Source organism: Salvelinus fontinalis, chromosome 16 (genome assembly GCF_029448725.1).
Source record: "Salvelinus fontinalis isolate EN_2023a chromosome 16, ASM2944872v1, whole genome shotgun sequence".
Classification (NCBI taxonomy): domain Eukaryota; kingdom Metazoa; phylum Chordata; class Actinopteri; order Salmoniformes; family Salmonidae; genus Salvelinus; species Salvelinus fontinalis.
Window position 1 is genome coordinate 26,734,491 of NC_074680.1, and position 22,858 is coordinate 26,757,348.

At 42.5% G+C, this 22,858-nt stretch overlaps 2 protein-coding genes across 2 annotated transcripts in view; one reads left to right on the forward strand and one right to left on the reverse strand.

Annotated features, from left to right (window-relative positions):
- The first annotated feature begins 4,448 nt into the window (after positions 1 to 4,448).
- Positions 4,449 to 18,656, forward strand: LOC129812888 (transforming growth factor beta-3 proprotein-like). Its single transcript, XM_055864850.1, has 7 exons — positions 4,449 to 5,284; positions 13,907 to 14,070; positions 15,295 to 15,424; positions 15,572 to 15,679; positions 16,439 to 16,610; positions 17,071 to 17,224; positions 17,571 to 18,656. Exons 1-7 carry the CDS (start codon positions 4,939 to 4,941, stop codon positions 17,727 to 17,729), a joined length of 1,233 nt encoding a protein of 410 aa, XP_055720825.1. The 5' UTR covers positions 4,449 to 4,938; the 3' UTR covers positions 17,730 to 18,656.
- Positions 18,657 to 19,977: 1,321 nt separating this feature from the next.
- The window catches only part of LOC129813348 (tubulin polyglutamylase TTLL5-like), a 33,226-nt gene continuing 30,345 nt past the window's right edge, over positions 19,978 to 22,858 (reverse strand). Inside the window, exon 4 of the mRNA XM_055865710.1 lies at positions 19,978 to 21,097. Within this exon, the coding sequence (XP_055721685.1) occupies positions 21,045 to 21,097 (53 nt within the window). The 3' untranslated portion in view covers positions 19,978 to 21,044. The remainder of the gene's footprint in view (positions 21,098 to 22,858) is intronic.

Sequence of the window (22,858 nt, forward strand, 5' to 3'; positions counted from 1 at the left end):
AGCACTTCATACCCACAAAGCACCATCCATTATCATTCCAAAACCAGGATCTTGGTTGGTCTAGGATAACAGTACTTTAGGTCTCAGGGTGGGTAACCTCACCACACGATGGCTACTAGGGCATTCTCACTTTGTCTTTCCTTGATTATCTCCTCACCTGTATTGTATTGGAGGAGAAGATACAAGATCTCTCCCCTCTGACCTTCTTCTCCAATGGGTTTTTAGAAGGAGACGAGGAGAGGAATCAAGTAAGGATGAATTGAGAAAGTGACTAGCACTCCCCTGTCAACTAGTTCACGTGTGCTACACACTCACCCTTCAGCTACACTTACTGACCTCCTTCTCCTCATCAATCTCAGCAGCCAGCAGAGCAGACTTTGTGAACTGAGTCAATCTAATTTAATTCTGCTACATTGAGTCAGATCAGAGTTGGTGGCGTAGGAGGAGGTGAAATGGGTGTCACTGTAGCAGAGGTGAACTGCAGATAAGTTCTGGTAGCCACTGTGATGTAATGTCATCCCCCTGAGACTTGAAGTTGTGTCTCCTCCAGTCTATCATGAATTGATCTATATTTTAATGCTGTAAGCATCTCGGCTGCTGGAGGATGTCCTCTAATTTTGCACTGATTTGCTTCATTTTGCTACACTTATTGTCCTCCTTCTCTAGTTGTTGGTATGCTAGCTACAAGTGTACTCTGATTAGGGTTTCTGGCCCAGTCAGCCATACAAGGATGGAATTTATACATTACATAGCTACTTTGCAGCCCATGTAAAAGTTAACCTTCACTGTGGTCATGTCCAATGTACTTGTACATGTGGCTTGTCATTTCTATACGGAAACAAGATTGGCAAATCCTCACACATTGTTTACATTTTGCTGATATGTTTTCTCCATTTAAAATTATACTGTAGAAATAGGAAAAACACTCACACATCTGAGAATGTGTGTGTGTTAATCATTTGCTAATAACTTGAAAGAAAATACAACTCTGGTTTGATACTGGCAAGATCAGTGTGTGGGTTTTTCTTTTTTTCTTAGACAATTAACAAGGCTAACCATGTTGAAGGACAATTAACAAGGCTAACCATGTTGAAGGACAATTAACAAGGCCAACCATGTTGAAGGATACCAGATTTGACTTCTATGGCTTCTGTGCACCTCTCTGATTCAGAGGGGTTGGGTTAAATGCGGGATGGCACATTTCAGTAGAATACATTCAATTGGAGAACGGACTAGGTATCCCATTTCCCTTTCTCTTTACATGCCGTCAGAAAATGTATTTGTGCAAGCACAACCCTTGTAATGAAGGTAGGCCTTAAAACCTCTACAGGATCATGTTGCTTGAAATAAAGTTGATATTTGTTTGCTTCACGTAATGTATCATCCTGGTGTAATTCATATACAGTTCAACATTATCACCACAAGGTGTCAGTGATAGCATTTGTTTTACTACAAACCGCTAGCTTGGTCTCGTAACGTAAGGTCAATAAGACATGCCTAGCACAAGCTAGCGGTTCATTAAAACAACAGTATTGTAATGAAACAGGTCTCGAACCCTCGACCTTCTAGCCCGAGGTCCGGCGCGCTATCGACTGTGCCGCAAAAGCATGCTCGTGCGGTAGAGTCGATTTCCGCGCTTATAAGCCCAGGGTCGTTACACTATATTTCTTAATTGAAACTAGCTAAGTGGGCAATATACCTGGGTAACATATAGTTGCGTTTTGGAGGAAGCAGACGAAAAGCTAGGAGAGAGATTAGTGAAGGGGAGAGAGGTTGATAGTGGGGTAATTAGTGCTGCTAGACAACTTTGATGTAAACAATGCGGCCGTCAAACATTGGACTCGAATGCTAGCTACGTTTAGTTATATTGTTTTGCTGTCGTGAGAGAAATGTATCTAACTGGCTATCAAGGTACTTGATACTTGCGTCTATAAACCAATGAGGAGATGACTTTCAGCGCGATCTGCGTCAGAAATAGGAACGACTTCTATTTTAGCCCTTGGCGTCGCAGACGCTCGTTGGCGCAATAATTGAATAACATGGATTTCTAAATTTATTTTGCGGCGCACGTGAAGTGTCCGGTCTGGTCAGCATGTTACATGGAACCCAAACCGGCTGCGCGCATGCTGCGCTATCGTGCATAAATGTATTTTGCCCTCCCACACCAAACGCGATCACTACACGCAGGTTAAAACATTGAGTTGTTATTTTACCTGAAATGCACAAGGACCTCTACTCCGACAATTAATCCACACATAAAACGGCCAACCGAATCGTTTCTAGTCATCTCTCCTCCTTCCAGGCTTTTTCATCTTTGAACTTATATGGGGATCCATCTAAACTTTCATTGTATTACCACGACAACTGGCAACAAAGTTCGTCTTTCAATCACCCACGTGGGTATAACCAATGAGGAGATGGCACGTGGGTACCTGCTTCTATAAACCAATGAGGAGATGGGAGAGGCAGGACTTGCAGCGCGATCTGCGTCAGAAATAGGAATGAGTTCCATTTTAGCCCGTGGCGTCGCAGACGCTCGTTGGCGGGTGCAATAATTGAATAACAAGGATTTCTAAATGTATTTTGCAACGCTCGCGCACGCGACGTGTCCGGTCTGGTCAGCATGTTACAGCATGTTACCCAAACCGGCTGCGTGCGTGCGCCATCGTGCATAAATTTATTTTGCCCCCCCCCACACCAAACGCGATCACAACACGCAGGTTAAAATATCAAAACAAACTCTGAACCAATGACAATAATTTGGGGACAGGTCGAAAAGCATTAAACATGTATGGCAATTTAGCTAGCTAGCTTGCACTTGCTAGCTAACGTTAATTTGTCCTATTTATCTAGCTTGCTGTTGCTAGCTAATTTGTCCTGGGATATAAACATTGAGTTGTTATTTTACCTGAAATGCACAAGGACCTCTACTCCGACAATTAATCCACACATAAAACGGCCAACCGAATCGTTTCTAGTCATCTCTCCTCCTTCCAGGCTTTTTCATCTTTGAACTTATATGGTGATCCATCTAAACTTTCATTGTATTACCACGACAACCGGCAACAAAGTTCGTCTTTCAGTCACCCACGTGGGTATAACCAATGAGGAGATGGCACGTGGGTACCTGCTTCTATAAACCAATGAGGAGATGGGAGAGGCAGGACTTGCAGCGCGATCTGCGTCAGAAATAGGAACGACATCTATTTTAGCCCTTGGTGTCGCAGACGCTCGTTGACGCGCGCAAGCAGTGTGGGTGCAATAATTGAATAACATGGATTTCTAAATTTATTTTGCGACGCTCGCGCACGCGACGTGTCCGGTCTGGTCAGCATGTTAGCTTTATATGCCCTGTAGTCTGGCATCGCTGTAAAAGTTTTGGTATAGCTCATATGAGTTTATGGCATCTGAACCGCAGTATATTTTTGTTAGTCAATGGATAGTTGGGTGCATGCCAGCAACTGGAGGTTCAGTATTGTTTACTAGATTATTTCCAGTGAATGTTGATTTAAGGCTCTTGGAGTTCCATATATAGATATACTGATATGGAATCTCTCCCTGCAACTACACCAGTGACTTCATACCACTATATATGTTCATGTCATTCATGACCTAAAAAAAATCATGCTACGTCTCAATACATTTTAGTGGTAGAGATTTCTGCAATGTAAAATATCCTATCATGCAGTCCCAAGGGAAGCATGCTGAGAATAGTTTTACACCAAAAGCGACATTGCTGACATTTGATTGTATTAATAATTCGACAAACAACTTTAGCAAAGTTGAAGGACATAGGCACTTGTTGGACATTATGTCTCAGAACCAATAACTCAAACTTTTATTTTATTTACCCTTTATTTATACAGAGAATCCCATTTGAGACCAGGATCTCTTTTTCAATTGTGCCCTGTGCTATAACAAACAACAATCCAAACCGAGATAAAATTACATCAAACGTTTAAATTATATAGGCCTACAGAGAAACATGATTAGGTTTTCAATCACAAACAAATACTGTCAGCATACAGGCTAATTATAAAGGTATGACAGAAGTACGCCTATTCTATCACTAAATTATCTGAAAATCAAGTAATATGCACTGGTTTGGTTTCCCCCTCATGTTTTCCACATTAGCTTCACATATCCACTAGGGGGCATACTCTCACTTCTTGAAAATGTACACTGCTCTTGTGTGAACCCAAACTATTTTGTGACCTGACGTGCCAGCGTAGGCTATTATTTGTATAAATTGGATAAATACTACAAAGTTCAATCGCAAACAAAACAAGTTGTTTATTTATCTGTACAACTTGGCACATGGCCTCCAGATAGACAGACATAAACATAGTGTGAAATGCTTCTCCCCGAAATGTACTTCTGCAATGATGATCTGCAGTCCCTCCTTCCCAAACGTCACAACTACCGTTTACTATAAAGTATCAGTGAAAGGTCTGCGCGCCCATCGAGTACGAGACTCTGGTTGTGCAAAACGGGCAGGAGCGCGAGGGAGACCGGCACTGACTTAACACCAGCAACAGTTGATGAAAAATAAAAAGCAATGGAGAAAGTGAATTTTGTCATGATGAACTAATGAAGAGAGAAAACGGAAGACGTCAAGGTTGTGACAGAACATATGAAGAACAGAAAGGCAACAGGTTGAATGAAAAGGGGTCTCATATAAGATACAATTTCAAGAATGATCTGGACTATTCTTGGAATGCACAGCCGGTTAGCACCCAGATGACACTAGCCCTATCTTGACAAGATGGGATTCCTCGGGGGAAAAACTCGTTGACCACTTGAATGCAAAGAGATAGAGGGTAACATTTCTCCTGGAATTTAGTCCAAATTATTTGGTGTATTTCAAAGTTTCCACTTTACCATACTTTTAAAAACAGATTTCATCATATTATTAGCTAAGCAAGGGCAGATAGAAATATGCATTTGGGCAAAGCACTTCTGTTTTTCCTCCTTTTGAACTGTGTGACAATGACTTTGTCACTGTCCACTTGCACCACTGTGGACATAGACCACATAAAGAAAAAGAGAGTAGAGGCAATCCGAGGACAGATTCTTAGTAAACTTCGAATGACCAGCCCGCCGCAAACAGTGGGCCCGAATCAGGTACCGTTTCAGGTGCTGGCGCTCTATAACAGTACGAAGGAGCTGATCGAGGAGTTGGGGAGAGACAGACATCAAAGTTGTGGACAGGATAACACGGAGACTGAATATTACGCCAAAGAGATTTACAAGTTCAATATGATTAATGGACCACCAGAAAACAGTAAGTAATGTTCATATCTATTTACGCGTTTTACTCATGAAGGCCATTTTTCTATCATAATCCTGCCAAACAGCTGATCGTGTTGCCACCGTGGCCTTTATTATGTTAGGTATCATACTGATCAAAAGCCTGATTAAACGTAAATAGCCCATTGTTCCATGGTGAAAGTCTAAGCAGTCCAGGTCTGATGGTGCGTCATTTCTTAACCTGGATGCCACCGCTGGTGAGCAGCGCATGCATGTAATATCAATTTATAGTGGTTTGCCATGAAAATTTGTGAAAATAATCGAGCATACCTCTCCAATAAAGAAACAAGAGAGTAACTTTAGGATTTCCCGAAGAAGCCAATTTAGCCAATTTCTTTTTACTCCGCTTTAAAATATAATTATTCTGACTCCCCTCCAGAGTACAGAGATGTGTCTGTGTGCAATGCAATTTGTCTGTGTTTTATTTATAGAATTTGTCATTGTCTCTCTTCAACTGGCCATATGTTAATTTCAGCGGAATTAAATTATAAAAGCATCCGTAGATCTGCAGCATAGGCGAAATACTGCAAACACGTAGAGGAAATGTTAACAAATAATACTAAAGAACGCAAGAACACCTTCGCTTGGGGAGCGTTCCATCCGTCTGAAATGAATTGGCCAACACAACTTAAAGGCACACTCGCGTCTCTGAGCAGTGGAAAGACCGCGCGCAATGGAGAGGGCAAAGCAAACAGTCTAATTGGCGTAAGCGCCATTCCTCCCTCATACCTCACTCAAAAGCCATGGGAACTCCCAATAGCGCACACGACCGTCTGAGATGCCATTGGAACCATTTTTTTCTAGGACTCCATCGATTTGAGCATTCCTCCAACTACTGTGCCAATTACCCTTTCTTTCCCAAGTCCAAATATGCATTTATCCAAAACCTTTTTTATTAATTGTTTGATTATGTATTGTGTACAATACAGCAAAATATATAGATATTGTCTCTATTGAAAAGTTAAAACACAGCTAATTCAGCTGCAAATTGGCTTGTGCACTAGAGCAAAATTGCTCATCCTAGTTGGCATTACCTGTATAAACCACTCACAACTGATTTTTCCAGTCTAATCAGAGTGAGACGTTTATTGGAAGCTTGCCTCTAATGCAGTGAGTTTTCTTAGGAAGGGAATTGTTTACTAAGTGGAAGACTTGGAAGCAGGCCAATTCGCTGTTCAGGGGCTGGATCATTGCATGTTACTACTTTAAGATCAACATGGCAGGTGTTTCATGCTATTCAAAGACAGAGCTGTGCTTCCTCTGGCAACAGCTCAGGCCCCTGTGTCAAATCTGTTTCCTGGATCCCATTAGTGCATCTGACTCTGAAAATAATAACTACTACAACCACCTTGGTCTAGGGGTGTAGGGACAGGTGCTCTTTACTTGTCAGTGTTCCAAACAAGACATTATTTGTCTTTTTATCTAAACAAGCAAACACCATCAGATCAAATTCATAGCAAGCAATTCACTGTGTTAGTCAGATTTGATGAAATATAACAGAACAGATGACCTGGAATGGCATTCACTCTCATGGGATGGGTTGCCCAAAAAAACTAACTGAAAGCCACACCCCCAATAAGCCACGAATATGACCTAGAGGCGTATGTCACAGTGCTTCTATGTCTATATACACCATACCACTGCCTATTTCATTTGTTCATTTAGCAAACAAGACAGCTCATAATCCTGTGACTTTATCACAGTCAACACACCTTTATTTTGTCTTTAATCAGCTTTAAAAATGCAACATTTTCTCTTAGCCTCAGGGCAAAATGTGTAGAATAGCATGAGATGAGCTATACAACGGCACATTGTCCTCTCTGCCCCATAGCAAAATGTGTATAATTGTAGGACATTTGATTTTAAAAAGCCACATGAGATTAGCTATAAAGCTGCACATTTTTCTATGTGCCCCATGGCAAAATGTGTACAAAGTTGGCAGGTTTTTGGTGCCCACCCAAATTTCTGCAGTCCCACCCACCAACTAATTTATGGCTAGGCCACTGCCTTAGTCAGAGTCCGCAAAACAAACAGAGGTCTGATGTGTGAGCTATGGGCTGCACCAGTCATGGTCAGGAGCCCTAGTCACATCACCCTGTCAGTCATGATCAAAGTAAATAAACAAGGCCTATAGGCTACAGTTGTCACTCATTGGCTATGGAACTAGACAAATTATTTTTCATACACTGACGTAAATGTAGCGTACAATGCACTTTTTTGTCCCTGTTATTTGTTTGTTTAATCATTTTATTTGTTAATGTCTAGATACACCCTCCAGAGTAGACTGTAAGGGAGGGAGAGTGTTTATCCTCTCATTAACAAGGCCTGCAGTTTGAACAAATAACCACTTTTCTCTTCCCTTCACTTTCCATTATGTAATCTTCATAAGAAGTATCAGTGAGTGTAATGTCTGTCACCAAAATCTAATGTTATTGGTCTCGTACACATATTTTGCAGACGTTATCGTGGGAGTAGCGAAATGCTTATGTTACTAGCTCCAGCAGTGCAGTAATACCTAACAATACAAAAAGATACACACAAATGTATGCAAAGTCACTTCACCCCCACCTACATGTACAAATTACCTCAACTAACCTGTACCCCCGCACACTGACTCGGTACCGGTACCCCCTGTATATAGCCTCGTTATTGTGTTACTTTTTATTATTACTTTATATTTTGGTCTTGGTAAATATTTTCTTAACTCTTCTTGAACTGCACTGTTGGTTAAGGGCTTGTAAGTAAGCATTTCGTGGTAAAGTCTACACTTGTTGTATTTGGCGCATGTGACAAAAAGTTTGATTTGATTTGAAATCAACAAAATATAAAGAAAGGAATTAAGAAATATAGAAATATTAGAACGAGCAACCACGGTAATACAGTAAGACATATTTTAAATCCATTTCCATAATCTAATGGGTTATACATACTCTCTTTGGAAAGTGGGAATGTCTTGGATTATTGTCAGTGGTGCTTTTTCACTCTTTTTATTATTCAGTTACAGGGCTGTGTAAGATGAAGCAGAGACTTTTCCTCCCAGACTCATATGCTTTAATAGCTAGAATAATTTGCCAAAATACTCATTGTACCACTAGTTAGGTATCTCTGAATATAAACAGTGTTTATAAACAGTAAAGCTGTGGATATGACAAGTGCAGATGGGAGCCATTTGGCAAACACTGGTAGAGGAGCCAAACATCTCCATAACCCACAACACTCAGTCTTAGGTTTGGTTTGGGGAAAGAACTCCAGTTGTACTCACTCCTCCACATATATTAGTACTCATTCACTGTCTTAGTTTGCCGTAACATAGTAAGACTGTCCAAAGGCAACCATTGAACCATCTAAGAAAACCACCTGTTGGCTCTCATAGCTGAAAATTAGGCAGAGACAGGTTTCTTTAGAAGAAAAGCTTGTAGTGAGTGGTCGGTCTGGCATATGGCAATCATTGATTCATCGTCGGGAGGATAGAAGGATGTGGACCGGAGCTGAGGACAGCAGTGTTTCTGATATATGGAATAGTAGAAAAGTGATGTCATCCCAGGCAAACAGACACAGAGTTCTCTGGTCCATTCCGAAAGACGCCGCCTCCCCAGCCATTTTTCCCTCTTCATCCTTGATCAAGTGGAAAAAAGCTGTCTTACTTCAGCAGAGAACTCCATCACATTATCTCATCTAACGCAGTCAGCCACAGGCTCCATGTGTAGAGACTTACCCAGGACAGGAGGGCCTGGTTCACACTAAAGCATTGTGTTTAACCCTTGTGTAGTCTTAACATTCTGTATACTTCCCTTGTCCTAAGGGTAAAAAATGACTCACCTTCACTAAACCCCTAAAATAAAGCAGCTTAATTGAATTTTAAACCCCAAATCTATTATGCATGAAGAAACAACCTGTCATTCATCAAACTTTGTGAATATCTGGGTTTTCCCTCTTCACAACACAGAAAGACGGGGCGGCAGGTAGCCTAGTGGTTAGAGCATTGGATTAGTAACCGAAAGGTTGCAAGATCGAATCCCCGAGCTGACAATGTAAAAATCTGTCGTTCTGCCCCTGAACAAGGCAGTTAACCCGGCATTGAAAATAAGAATTTGTTCTTAACTGACTTGCCTAGTTAACTAAAGGTATAAAATATGCATTTAATCAGTGGACAACACTCATTTTTATTACAACACACCTGTCATAATTGTTTTCTTTACTAAAGTAGAGGTTTATTATTATTATTATTGCTAAAGGTACTGCATAGGTGTAAAAACATTTTTTAACAAGAGATAGCACTTGTATACCCTAAGAAAGTAGCAGAAATGTGCATAAAGTAGTTTTGAATGCATTGTATTGAAGGGAAACAATAACAGTCTTGAACTTTTTTGGCAACAGTGATATATTGTTATATACTGTACAATGAGGAATTCAACTACAACATACTAGTCTTCTCCCATTTTTTAAACCATTGCCCCACCCACAAGGTGTGTAAGCAACAACAATAAGAATAAAATAATAGATACAAAAACGTGAAGAACATAAATCAGTCAACTCTAATTAGCACATGTAAGGACAGTATGCAAGTGTGTGTGCATGGATTTTGCAGATGTATTTCTCACATGTGCAGCACAAAGTATTTGTTTTACAGTCCCTTCTTTGGGGGGAAGAATTGGCATCTCCTCCTCTTGCCTGCCCCAGCTGCAGCTTCAGGTGGATCAGGACAAGATTCAGCCCCCTAAACAGTTTTCACAAGCGCTGGAGAGGCTGCTGTGCTGGGAAGGTGCTCCCTTTGAATGTGTGGGGTTACGAGTGTCTTTCCCAGCTGCTCCAGGAACAAACCCCTCTTGTTCCGCTTATCAGGCATCCAGATAGGGTTGATCTTGTTCCATATCACGAAGGCATTGTATGAGGACACATCAATGATGTTATGGAAGATGACCAGGGGCCAGCAGGCAGTCATCCTCCTGCAGCTTTAAGTTTCAATCACCTTGTCCAGGTTGTCCACGCCTCCTTTGTTGTGGTTGTAGTCCAGGATGATGGCTGGCTTCTTGTCCTCACGATCACTGATCTCAGCCGTTTTGTGCAGTGTGCTCAGGAGGACCATATTCTTGTAACTCTTTGGGAGGTAAGAAACTAGAGTGGTAGTGGGGTGAAGGCAAACTTTGATGAGAAGGCCTATCCCCCCTTGTTGCGAGGAGTGCAGAGGGGAGCACAGGCTTGTTCTTTCTAACTATGCCAACCATGGTGATCTTCCTCTTCAGGGGCTGCTGGCTGAGTTCAATCAGTAGCACACAATCTCAATTTCTCATTTTGTGTGTGTGTTGTGTAAATGATTTTAACTGCCGGGTCACAAATGACCCTAAGACAATCTTTGTACCCTGGTGGTGTACAGCTTTCATGGAAATATGAACAAAGGCGATGTTTCACTTTTTCAAATGTTGGGGTCACTCTTGGAAAAGTCAACAAATTTCAAGTTGAAAAAATAGAATTTAGGTGGTTTTCTCTGCTGTTAAACATAGTGGCGGGTCATTTTTGACCCTTAAGACAACACACGGGTTAAATGATAGTACCACACACAGGTGATCAAATCTTTGACATAACAGTTTGTTTCTATGAGCATGATCAGTACTTCAGTTGCAAGAATTTGGAATTTACTGCTCAAGTTATTCCATTTAGTCATCTGGAGTTAGCTATATTCTTTTATTGACAGATTAGAAAGCATGATTGGTTACTTATTATTTTAAAATGGAAACGTTAGTTGAAAAACATTGTAATATTTATGGCCTTCTGGATAAGCCAGATAAGTCTTCTAAGATTCATTTGATAGGTAATTTAAATACATTATAATACCAGTTTTTGCAGCGCCGTTGCCGCTTTTCACTGGTAAACAAGGTCCAGACTCCTCAGCAGCTGACCAGCACCTGCTTTCTATGCTTCCCATTTCCTTTGTTTACCTTCACATAGCTTTGGAGAGACTGACATCATGGCACTGGGAATAGGCTGATTGCTGGGAGCTTCTATGTGATGTCACCTGCCAGGGTAGGGAGGAGCTAGTGTGGTGGGGCATCCCAGACACAGGAAGCAGAGGGTTTGAGGGTGGAGGATGGAGGGGGGCGCAGGGGGAGCAGTGTCTGTCTGGGGTGGAAGATTTATGAGAAGTTTTAGAGCAGAGATATTTGAAGTCTGTCCCTAGGCCTTCCTATGTGGAGGGTTTCACTACTGTTGCAACCCTTACCTAATACTCTTCTATTGACCTAGATCCCTCAAACTCAACTCTGGACCTCTAAGCCAGTTCCACTGCATTTCTTCATTGTTCCCCCCAATCAGGGACTGATTTAAACCTATGACACCAGGTGTGTGCAATTCATTATCAGGTAGAACAGAAAACCAGCAGGCTCTGGACTTCGTAGGGTAAGAGTTGAGTACCCCTGACCTAGAACATAAATATATCTGGTAAACTGCTCAAAATTTTGACTACATCACACTTCTGTCAAAGTGTTAGTGGATGGTTTCCAACTGGTCCTCAGAAGTCAGCTTTCTCAGCTCCACAGTCCAGACTCCATGGAAGTTATTGATGACATACTGCCAAAGAAAAGAGGTTACAAAAAGCAGGACCTCAGTTTCAGTCCCTTGGGAAAAGTGGGAGAGGTGATTGTACCACTTCATGTTAAGTGCCATGAAAACCATGTATTTACATAGTAGTTACATAGGCAGGTGATTAGTGTAATTACAGTGTAGATATACAATTCTAAATAGTACTTTGTTTGTAGTATTTAACTGTGATACCTGTTTGTGGTTTATGTCATTCCACAAAAAAAAGTTACTATTTTCACAATGAATCTCGAAAGAACAGAGAACAACCTTGAGAAATGGGGAGGGCTACAATGTAATAAAAGTTTGTCGCATTGACAAATACTCTATTTTGAGGGCCTAGAGAAGCTCTTTGGGAAATGTTTTGGTTGTTCCAGATAAAGTTCAGGTCCAGATTCCGCTGATATCAGCATCCTCACGCTGCTGGCCTTAGAACCATATCTGATAATGGAGAGGAGAGAGACTGTCAATTATCCTGCTGTGTATTTCACTCTAATTATACTAGCGATCCCCTGCACTCACAGCCATGGAACAAATTACCTTCAGACCCTTGGCAAAAATAAGCCTTAATGCGAAATCCACCTAAAACCATTGCAATGGGAAAAATGAGGTCATCCAAAAGGAAACTAAAGACTTGATTAGAAATTCAAATCTCCTCTCAAAAGTGGGGCTTTCCACCTTCTGTGGGGGAGGCAGAGGCAGAGGGACACAGGAGACGAGAGAGAAAGGGTGTGTGGGACAGGCCAAGGGAGTACTGAGCCCTTATAGATTGTGAGGAAGCACAGGACAGATATTTGGCTAGGGGTGAAGAGTCAAAACTGAAAAGGTCACTTGAAAAAAGTGTGGGGGTGGGGGGGGGGGGGGGGGGGGGCAGTCAACGGAAATATCGGATAATGGCAAAGCCGCAGTGAAATAGGATTACGGGTCATAGGAAGTTTAGGTAGACGTGTAAGCTCACAATCCATTATACACAAACATCCTTCTCCATTGTTATAAACAGATCTAGATGTCAACCAAAGGTGCAATGTCCTTGTTAACCACCACAGCGAATCAGAGGGTCTCTATTAAAGCTCAGGCTTGGGGTAATAAATTAGCGATGGCTTGGCTGTAAATGAGTGTTTCCACTTAGCTCGTAAAACGCTTGCCGTGTTCTTGTTTTGCTCAACACTGCATGCGCTCGGCCTGTTAAAATAAACAATTCAATGGTATTAGGATTGGAAAAAAATAAACGCTTCCTTGACTGGCAGTGCAACAGGAAGTATTTCAGAAGAGGGCCATCGAGAAGTGTTCTGTGGCTGTTACTGTACTACTGAAGCGGAGTTCACTGTCTGCCTTACACAACCACACCACACAGGTTGACAGGACTTGTTCCCCTTCCAATTCATTACTGAATTGATGGCTAAGAAAACCTTAAGGCGCTACTCTGTTATACACTCAGCCCCCCTGACAAACAGTCACCGAAGGACTATCTATCTCCCTTACAAACAACACATTGATTGAACTCGTATTCTGTATCTACATGCATGTGATTGCACATGTGCGCTGAGCTGGTTGGTTGGTTCCAGGGAATGCTTGGCTTCTGTCCTAGCTTTCTGAGCACCTGTTGAGCTCTGGATCGGGAGGGAGGAGGAGCACCCTGCCATCTTAGACCAGCCTATTCAGTTCCACCAACACATTTGACATTTGGTTTTCATTTCATGACTTCAACTTGTTGCTAACTCGCACTGCACGAAGTACAAGCAGATGGCCCAAGGCTTAGTTTTATTCACTGGCAATAGTTGAAGAATGGTTAACTGTATTTTTTCTGTTGTGAACAACATTTGTTTATAGTGTCAAACACTACGAAATGCAGAAGATAGATAACAGATTGACAAATCATTATATTTCAAAACAGATTTTAGGCTGTGTACAGAGTGACGACTTTAGTCACAGTCCTGCTGTGTGTAAGCAGGGAGGATTGCATAATTAGAGTGTTTTAAGGTGGCTCATCTTGTCTGTGACTAAAGTGAGTTCTGCTCTGCAGATGACCTTCCCTACTGCCCCAAGGGCATCACCTCCAAGGTGTTCCGCTTCAATGTCTCGGCCATGGAGAAGAACTCCACCAACCTCTTCAGAGCCGAGTTCCGAGCCCTTCGTGTCCCCAACTCTAGCGCCAAGAGGAACGAGCAGAGGATTGAGCTCTACCAGGTGTGTGAATGTACTATTTCATTCCCACTGTACTCAAGCATACAGGGGGGTCGTGATCCAATTATCACAGATGGCTCAATGCACATGGGACAGTGTTGGTCTACATGTAGTGTTGGTCTACAGCTATTTATACAGTTCCCCTAATTCCCCTCTCCTCTTTAAGTGATGATCATTATTCCAAGTGCCTCAAGTCAAATGGATTCTACGTAAGTCCATTTGTAAAACTTTGAGTGTGCTACAGCAGACTCTGAGCAACTCAAGATTACCGTTTTGCTATCTCTCCTTTCACAGCTGTCAATCTCCAAGCTTTTGTCCAACCAACCTTTCTTCAAGTTCCGATAGATGCACTTGGATTTGTGTGTTTAAATTATGTGTGTGATTTTCCTGGGATTGTGGGGTGGCAGGGATGGGTCTTTGCTCAGTTTTCTCATTCATCTCCAGTGAGAGACTTGGAGCCATGATCAGGTGCCAACATTTCCTGCCAGGGAGACAAGCGTCTCCGGCCCACATACTGCCTGAGGCGAGCTCTGCTCTGGCCAGGGCCGAGCTCAGCTTAGATTGACTGGGGGAGTAAACGGAGCGGCGCCCCCACACATAGCTGGGAGCTGATTGGCAGGGGCTGGCACTGGCCGCACTCTCTCGCTGGGTCTCCTGTTCCCACAGGAAACCAGATTAGATGCTGACAATGTTCAGGAAACTGGTTATCCAGCCTGCTGTGGGACTTGACGCTGAGCCCCCAACTTCACTGGCCTCTCCCTGTTCACAGAAACCTTAGGTGTTGTTTAAAGTGTGGATCTCTACATCCTATGTCTCAGTCCCGCAATTTGAGATGTAGAGTAAAGTACACTTTCATGCTAGTATACAGCACATACTCAGAGAGGCTCAGAGATCTGAATCAATGGCGTCTCTAGCACCATATGCAGTGCCTCATCCTGACTAGACCAGTGTAAGGAAACCCAAAATGTTGAGAGCCCAATTGTTTGAAGTGCAGATGGGAGGGACAGCCAGGTTCTCATTGGCAGTAGGGCTACACACAGGCATTAACTTGCAAAATGGGGATATCAACACAGGGAGTCACTTTTTCCATGAGGAGAAGACGTTTGGCCCAGGGCATCCTGGAGCGTCTGGCTCAGGCAGAGCTGGCTGGGTTGCCGTCTGGTGTGTGTGTGTGGGAGAGAGAGTGAGCATATGCAGCTGGGTCACTCTCTTACCTCTGGCTGGCAGATCCTGCGGCCAGACGACCACATAGCCAAGCAGCGCTACATCGGGGGCAAGAACGCCCTGACCAAAGGAATGCCAGAGTGGGTCTCCTTCGATGTCACAGACACAGTCAGGGAATGGCTTATGTACCGAGGTGAGAGGACTAAAGCCCCAATGTTCCCTGTCTCATACCATATGTTGCATATCAAAGCATGAGCAAAGGGTATTTGGAAACTCAAGTTCATTTGGACAAAGAAAAATGGCCTCAAAGTTAAATACCACTTCCTCTTCTTCCCCTCAGAGACCAACCTGGGCCTGGAGATCAGTGTGCACTGCCCCTGCCACACCTTCAACCCCAATGGTGACATCATCGAAAACGTCAACGAGGTGCTAGATGTCAAGTTCAGAGGTCAGATGACACGAGGTGCCTCATTTTGTATGACAATCCTTTTTGGCTTTTCCACTGCTCTTCACAGCCCCTCTTTCTTTCCGTACGAGCTCTGATTTAGAAAAAGATCCAGTGAACATGGGCCTCAATGGTTGATAGTTATTTGGCACTTTTTTATGAGAGAAAGAGAGAGAGAGAAAATATCATGGGAATACAATTGGTCTGGTATCTCACTTAGGATTGGGGGCCCCTGGTCCTGGGAACGCTGCCTTGACTGGCTTGGCCACAAGGAATGTGCTTCCACGGCGCTCAGATGCTTGGCCCCGAATTAAGAAGGGCGTCCGTATCCACCGGCAGCGTCTCTCCTGAGTTCTCTACTGCTTTTGCTATCAGAGGAAGATTGGATGAGCAGACACTAACCCAGGGGGAGGACAGAGGGACCAGCTCTGACTGGTGGAGGAGGAGGAGTGGGGCTGAGTGGGTGATGTCTCAAGTCCAGCCTCTCACCAGTGAAGACAATGCTTTTAAAACTTTACAGAAAGTACTATGACTAAAACAGCAGTGATTAATTGAAATTTGGTATAACTGACTCAGACACACTTATGCACAATTTTATAATGGACTAGGACTGCACTTCAGCTTGAATTAAACAAATTATCCAATTTTGTCCAATTTGAATATGGAATATTGCAATGGAATGGTCTTGGTCTATGTACCATTTCATCCACTGATGACACTTCCCTCTGAAACGTCTGACATCCCTGGATCATCCTCCTGTAGGTGTGGAGAGTGACTACGATGAGAGTCGCTGGGACCTGGGCAGCAGACTGAAGAAGCAGAAGGAGCAGCTCTTCCCTCACCTCATCCTCATGATGCTGCCCCCTCACAGGCTAGACACCCAGTCCTCATCCCGCAGACGCAAGAGAGCCCTGGACACCAACTACTGCTTCTCGTAAGTAACCACCTCACTCTAGTAATTCAATCACGATTTTAGAGTGCATGTCATATATTTAGATGAAAACTTGCTGCAGGATGAGTAGACATGTGTCTAATAGATTAATAGCCCCTAATTACTCCTGTAAGCAATATAGTAGGTCAAGGTGGATTTCAAATGGCAATGTGTGTTCTCTCATTTCTAATTTACTTGGCAGAGGAGCATTACGCATACGAATAAGCTGGTTAATTTGCTGTCAGATAGTCTCTGGAAAGGCAGAGGCATTACAAGTCGAGATCTGTCCTTGTGTTAAAGTGTATGACAGTGAAATAAGGACACACCTTCCAGTGGTATTTCTGGGCTTCTCAGACTGCATGCATGTAGTGAAATATACCCAACTTGGAATAGAGTGTTTCTCCTTCAGGTAATGTATGTAATTTCTTCCTAATTATCACTCTCTCTCCCCTGCCTGCTGTAGTAACTATGAGGAGAACTGCTGTGTGCGACCCCTCTACATTGACTTCCGCCAGCATCTGGGCTGGAGGTGGATCCACGAGCCGAAGGGATACTATGCCAACTTCTGCTCCGGGCCCTGCCCTTACCTACGGAGTGCAGACACCACACACAGCTCGGTGAGACACGACTTGTACACCACTAATGACTCATTACCCTGTGTTACAAATATTATTACCACACAAACACTAATTGACACAATGGAATGCAGGCACTTACAAGCATGCATGTTGGCACACCTAAACAGACAACACTCACCTAGATACTCTCACAATTTGATACCCTGCGCTTCCCATGTCAATATGACCAAATACCTACCCATAGTTCATCATCATATTTCCTAGTCTTAGTGCAACTTACATGTCTAACTTAGGAGTCTAACACATGTTTTATCCAAATGAAATGAAAAACATAGATTTTTGTAGTGATTGTCCCTGGTCTGACATCCCCTCTATTCCTCCGTAGATGCTGAGTCTGTACAACACCCTGAACCCTGAGGCGTCTGCCTCTCCCTGCTGTGTGCCTCAGGACCTGGAGCCCCTCACCATCCTCTACTACGTGGGCCGCACCCCCAAGGTGGAGCAGCTCTCCAACATGATCGTCAAGTCCTGCAAGTGCAGCTAAGGGCCCCAGCCCAGCACACTGGGATCTGACAGGGCCTGCACGGCACTGAGGGAGTGGAGGGTGGCGTGCCGTCTGTCCCACCACAAGAGTACCTCTGTCCACCCTCATAACACTCCACCCTCCTCATTCCTCAGCTGAGCACACGCAGAGGGCCTGCAGAGAGAGACGCAGCCCACCACTCTACCCACAATCCCCAGGCTGTGTCCAAATGACTTTCAAATACCACTCCAGACCCAGCAATCTCAACATAACTTTTTATTGGCCTTTTACAATGGCTTTTTTCTTTTCAACGTCAAGTGTTTTCCTCATTCTTTTGTCAATATTTCAGCCTTCTGAACTGCCTGTACCTTTTTGCCATATGACCACGGGCATTCAAAGCCAACCTCTGAACAGAGGAAAAGAACAGACGAAAACTGTTTGACCACTGCCTACTCAAGGACATACAGTAGTTGCAGTCAAAAAGAGAGACCCACTGAGAACCTGAACTTACAGTGCAAATGAATACATCAAAGGGGCTAAAGCAAAAGCTCTGTCAGGCTTTTGCTTCCTAAAGAGAACCATCCTTTTTAATGGAGGCATAACACAAGGCCTTGACGCACAGAACAGACTGTCTATGCTGGAAACTAGCGCGGTGCGCACCACAGCTCCCTGACATTGTTCTTCTAGGACACATGCTGATGGACTCAAATTACCGGTATCTTAGGAAAAATACAACATGCTGGAAAACAACTTTTATTCAACAACGTATCTTCATGGTTATGTTTACCTCTAATATGCAACAGAATCATGTTTTTAGGGATTTTTTCTCAAATGAAGCAGACTTTTCTGTTGTATAAGACGATAAATGTCACTAAATGAACACGTAAATGTTTTTATTGCTATTAATCTTAAACATCTTTTTTAAATAAAAAAATGGTCTTGGAAGAAGAGATGTTATTAAATGTTTTTATCTGAAAGTAATCATAATTTGTGGATATCAGTGTAAATTCAGCATTTAGGCCCAGCTCAACAATACAGCTATTCATATTGAGGTCCTAGTCCTGAAGCGTATTGATAAAAAGTGTTCACTTTCATAGGTGCTAGAAACTGATTTGATTGACAACCTGTTTTTTTAAAGATATTACTGCAACCATTTAGAGTACATATAGCATGATCAACATATTGGCATGATCAACATATTGCTACCGATATTAATGTACTTGCTTTGAAATGGTCACCACAATGTTTGGTCCTTACAGTACAACAGTTGGGGAGACACAGGCAAAAGGCTATTAATAATCCACTAAATTAGTATTACCTTGCAATACATGCACAACCCACCGTTTCTACTCTAGATAACAGCATGCTGTCATAGGTTTCCTACTTGTCAATCAACACCAATCACATTTCTGAATCTAAATTAAATATTGAGAACATTCTCCATCTGTGTAATGGACAGTACTTCTGCCAAACATCAAACCCTGAGTACGTTCACTACAAAAATATGCTCTGAGCATAGGGGCCATGAGACAGACATTCAATAGCTTTTTACCTCTCAGGTTGTAAAGGTGCCAACGCACTTTAAATGGTCAACATTGTCATTGCATTACAGCCAGAAACTACTGGGTACTATGTAGCCTACAGTAACACAAAGTAATACACTATAAAGTTAAAGCCGATTACAGTGCAGGGTTCTAACATTATACCTACAGTACAGTTCAAAAAAATTGGGGTCACTTAGAAATGTCCTTGTTTTTGAAAGAAAAGCAAAGTTTTTGTCCATTAAAATAACATCAAATGTATCAGTAATACAGTGTAGACATTGTTAATGTTTTAAATGACTATTGTAGCTGGAAACGGCAGATTTTGAATGGAATATCTACATAATATCTACACAAATGCTGATGCTCCAGATACTCAACTAGTTTAAAGAAGGCCAGTTTTATTGCTTCTTTAATCAGCACAACAGTTTTCAGCTGTGCTAATATAAGTGTAAAAAGGTTTTCTAATGATCAATTATCCTTTTAAAATGATAAACTTAGATTAGCTAACACAATGTGCCATTGGAACACAGGAGTGATGGTTGCTGATAATGGGCCTCTGGTACGCCTATGTAGATATTCCATTACAAATCAGCCGTTTCCAGCTACGATAGTCATTTACAACATTACCAATGTCTACACTGTATTTCTGATCAATTTTATGTTATTCTAATGGACAATTTTTTTTGCTTTTCTTTCAAAAACAAGGACATTTCTAAGTGACCCCAAACTTTTGAACGGTAGTGTATATTACTACTGTAAGCCCTAACGCTGGCGAAATAACTGGTGCACATCACTACAGTTCATAGTGGAAAATGCCTGGTATATACTGTTCCTGGAGAGCTACCCTCCTGTAGGTTCTAGTTCCAACCCCAGTTGGAACTAACCCGATTCAACTTTTCAACCAGTTAAATATTAGAATCAGGTGTGCCAGGACAGTATCTCTTAATGAACATGGTTGGAGCCATGTAGAGTATAGACAAACCATGGAGTGAAAAAGTGAGAACTGTAAAGGCAACAATAAAACTCATTCAAGCCAATGTAACAAGTCTTCGTGAAGAGAGGAATCCCTTCAGTATACATGATTGGAAACTGTTTGTGATACTCTCAGATAAATTAATTAATGAATGAATGGGGGGTGGTTGGTTCCCAAACTACTTCAAAACTGCCTTACCTGACAGGAGTTCCTTTCCTTGCTCATTTCTCAATAATACAAGAGATCATTGAGACAATCTCTAAAATACTGATCAATTGCAGGCGATATCTATTGCCATCCTAAACTTACATAGCAAACCTGTTTTTAAACGGAGAATGAGGGGAGTGGTGGAGCACTTCTCCCTGGCTGTACAGTAACTGCTATAAAGTATAAAGACTATACTCTGAGATCCAGAATTAGTGCCCATGGGGGCTCTGGTGGGAACCAGCTGTTGCTGGGTGTTTGTCTTTCTATAGCATAGACAAAAAGGGAAGAATGAGAGAGGACAACTGCTGCGATAGGGGTTATGGAGTGGAGGCCGGGTGGTGGGGAGATACAGAAGGGCACTGGAAAGTATTGGGCTGTGCAACGGATCCCGACCTGCATCAGGCAGGGATTCCTGACAGGGTAGGCTATCTTTCATGTTTGCGGCTCCTTCACATACTGTAGTAACAGGCCCTGATGTGATGTCAGACATACTGTCATGCTGTCACAGTGGTGGTATCTGTCTGTTGTTTCCTACCCAGCATGCACTTGTGGTCATATGCAGATACACCTCTGTCGGCAAAGTGGAGTGGCGTCGCTCCCAACCTCTCTCTGTCATCTGAGCTTGGTCCTCTGGCCCTGAAACAGTTGGCTGTACACAGAAAGACCTGCAGAGGAAAGAAGATAACTGACATGAACACAATAACTACATTGGGGTTAACATCTAATGTTGCGATTTCAAGGCCCGCTCTTCATTGTGCAGTAGTTAGAAACTATACTACCGTGGGAGCAGGTCAGGGCAAAAGCTGAGGAAGAATGTACTCCATAGTGATGACTGGTGTATCTTACACTTCAAAAAGGAGCATTTGGAGCCAATTTCAAAGACAAATAGTGTGAGGAGTTGAGCCAAACTTGAAAAGTTCTATATGGAATTTTATGGTTGCAACAGTATGCTAGATGTTTAAATTGTTATAGCCAGAAGAATGAGTCTGAGAACTATTAGAAATATAATAGTCTGAGGTATTGGATATAGAAATATTTGCTAAACATTATAAAGTTTCAAAGGAACGTGCAAAACCAATGGAGAGAAAGAGAGGAATCAGCTGGCACACTGTCCTGGTAGGGCTGTGTTACTTTTCATGGCCAACGCAAGTATCACTGGACCTGCCCAGGCAGCCACTGGACATCAGCCCCTGTCCTGCTGTCCCATCACCCCGTGCCCTCTTGCATATCACCTGGCCCAGAGCCAGGCATCCAGTATAAAAGGAATTCCAAGTACAGTTGGAGCTGCTGTGTTTGTGCTCCCAAACAGTATTCCCTTTCATTCCCTCTCAGCAGACTGTTTATTTTGGTGCTCTTTTACACTGTGGGGCCTGACGGAGCTGGAAAGCCAAAACATCTCCCCAACTTCCAATCCGATGACATGACCGCTGGAAGCGTCTTCTTCTAGCTCAGCAAAAGAAAGAGAGAAAGGCCAATATTCCCTTCCATTTCCCCCTGATAGTAGCCTAATGCAGAACAAAACCTAATGAAACACAAAGCCACAAAACAGATACTAGATTACTGTGAGAAACCAGGACCTGAGAATTTTCTGAATTGAACATGACAACTGGGTAAAAAATTTGCCAAGTGAGGAAACTAGTTGAAAAATAAGAATTTGAGTGATGTGTCTTTACTTGGTTGAAGGGTTGGAAATTAACACCGCTACACACGGGTAGATTTTCTCATTGGCAAGTAAGAATGTATATTAAAAACAAAAAAACAACATTTTAAATTAGAATAGGCATTGGTCTGAAACTGAAAAAGAAAGAAAATTCACATGAGTACCACAACAACTATTCCACCTATGCTCTACAAAGATTTTCCAGCATGCAGCTTTGACCTACAGTAGCTGTGTCGGTATTGTACTTCAAACTACACTAACGTTCAAAAGTTTGGGGTCACTTAGAAATGTCCTTGTTTTCCATGAAAACATTAATGAAATGAGGTGCAAAATGAATAGGAAATATAGTCAAGACGTTGACAAGGTTATAAAAGCAAACAGGAAACAGCTCACCCAGAGGTGGCGCTCCTAGTGGCCGGAGACTTTAATGCAGGGAAACTTAAATCAGTTCAACCTCATTTCTATCAACATGTTAAATGTGCAATCAATCAGAGGGAAAAAAATTCTAGATCACCTGTACTCCACACACAGTGACACGTACAAAGCTCTCCCTCGCCCTCCATTTGGTAAATCTGACCACAATTCTATCCTCCTGATTCCTGTTTACAAGCAAATATTAAAGCAGGAAGCACCAGTGACTCGGTCTATAAAAAAGTGATCAGATGAAACAGATGCGAAACTACAGGACTGTTTTGCTAGCACAGACTGGAATCCGGGATTCTTCCAATGGCATTCCAAGATGGCGTAGCAGTCGGACGTGTGTTTG

Coding starts and splice junctions, on each gene's coding strand:
- LOC129812888 (XM_055864850.1), top strand. CDS start 4,939: ATGCATTTGGGCAAAGCACTTCTGTTTTTCCTCCTTTTGAACTGTGTG. Junction 15,425..15,571: donor GGAATGGCTTATGTACCGAG/GTGAGAGGACTA, acceptor TCTTCCCCTCAG/AGACCAACCTGGGCCTGGAG. Junction 16,611..17,070: donor GACACCAACTACTGCTTCTC/GTAAGTAACCAC, acceptor TGCCTGCTGTAG/TAACTATGAGGAGAACTGCT.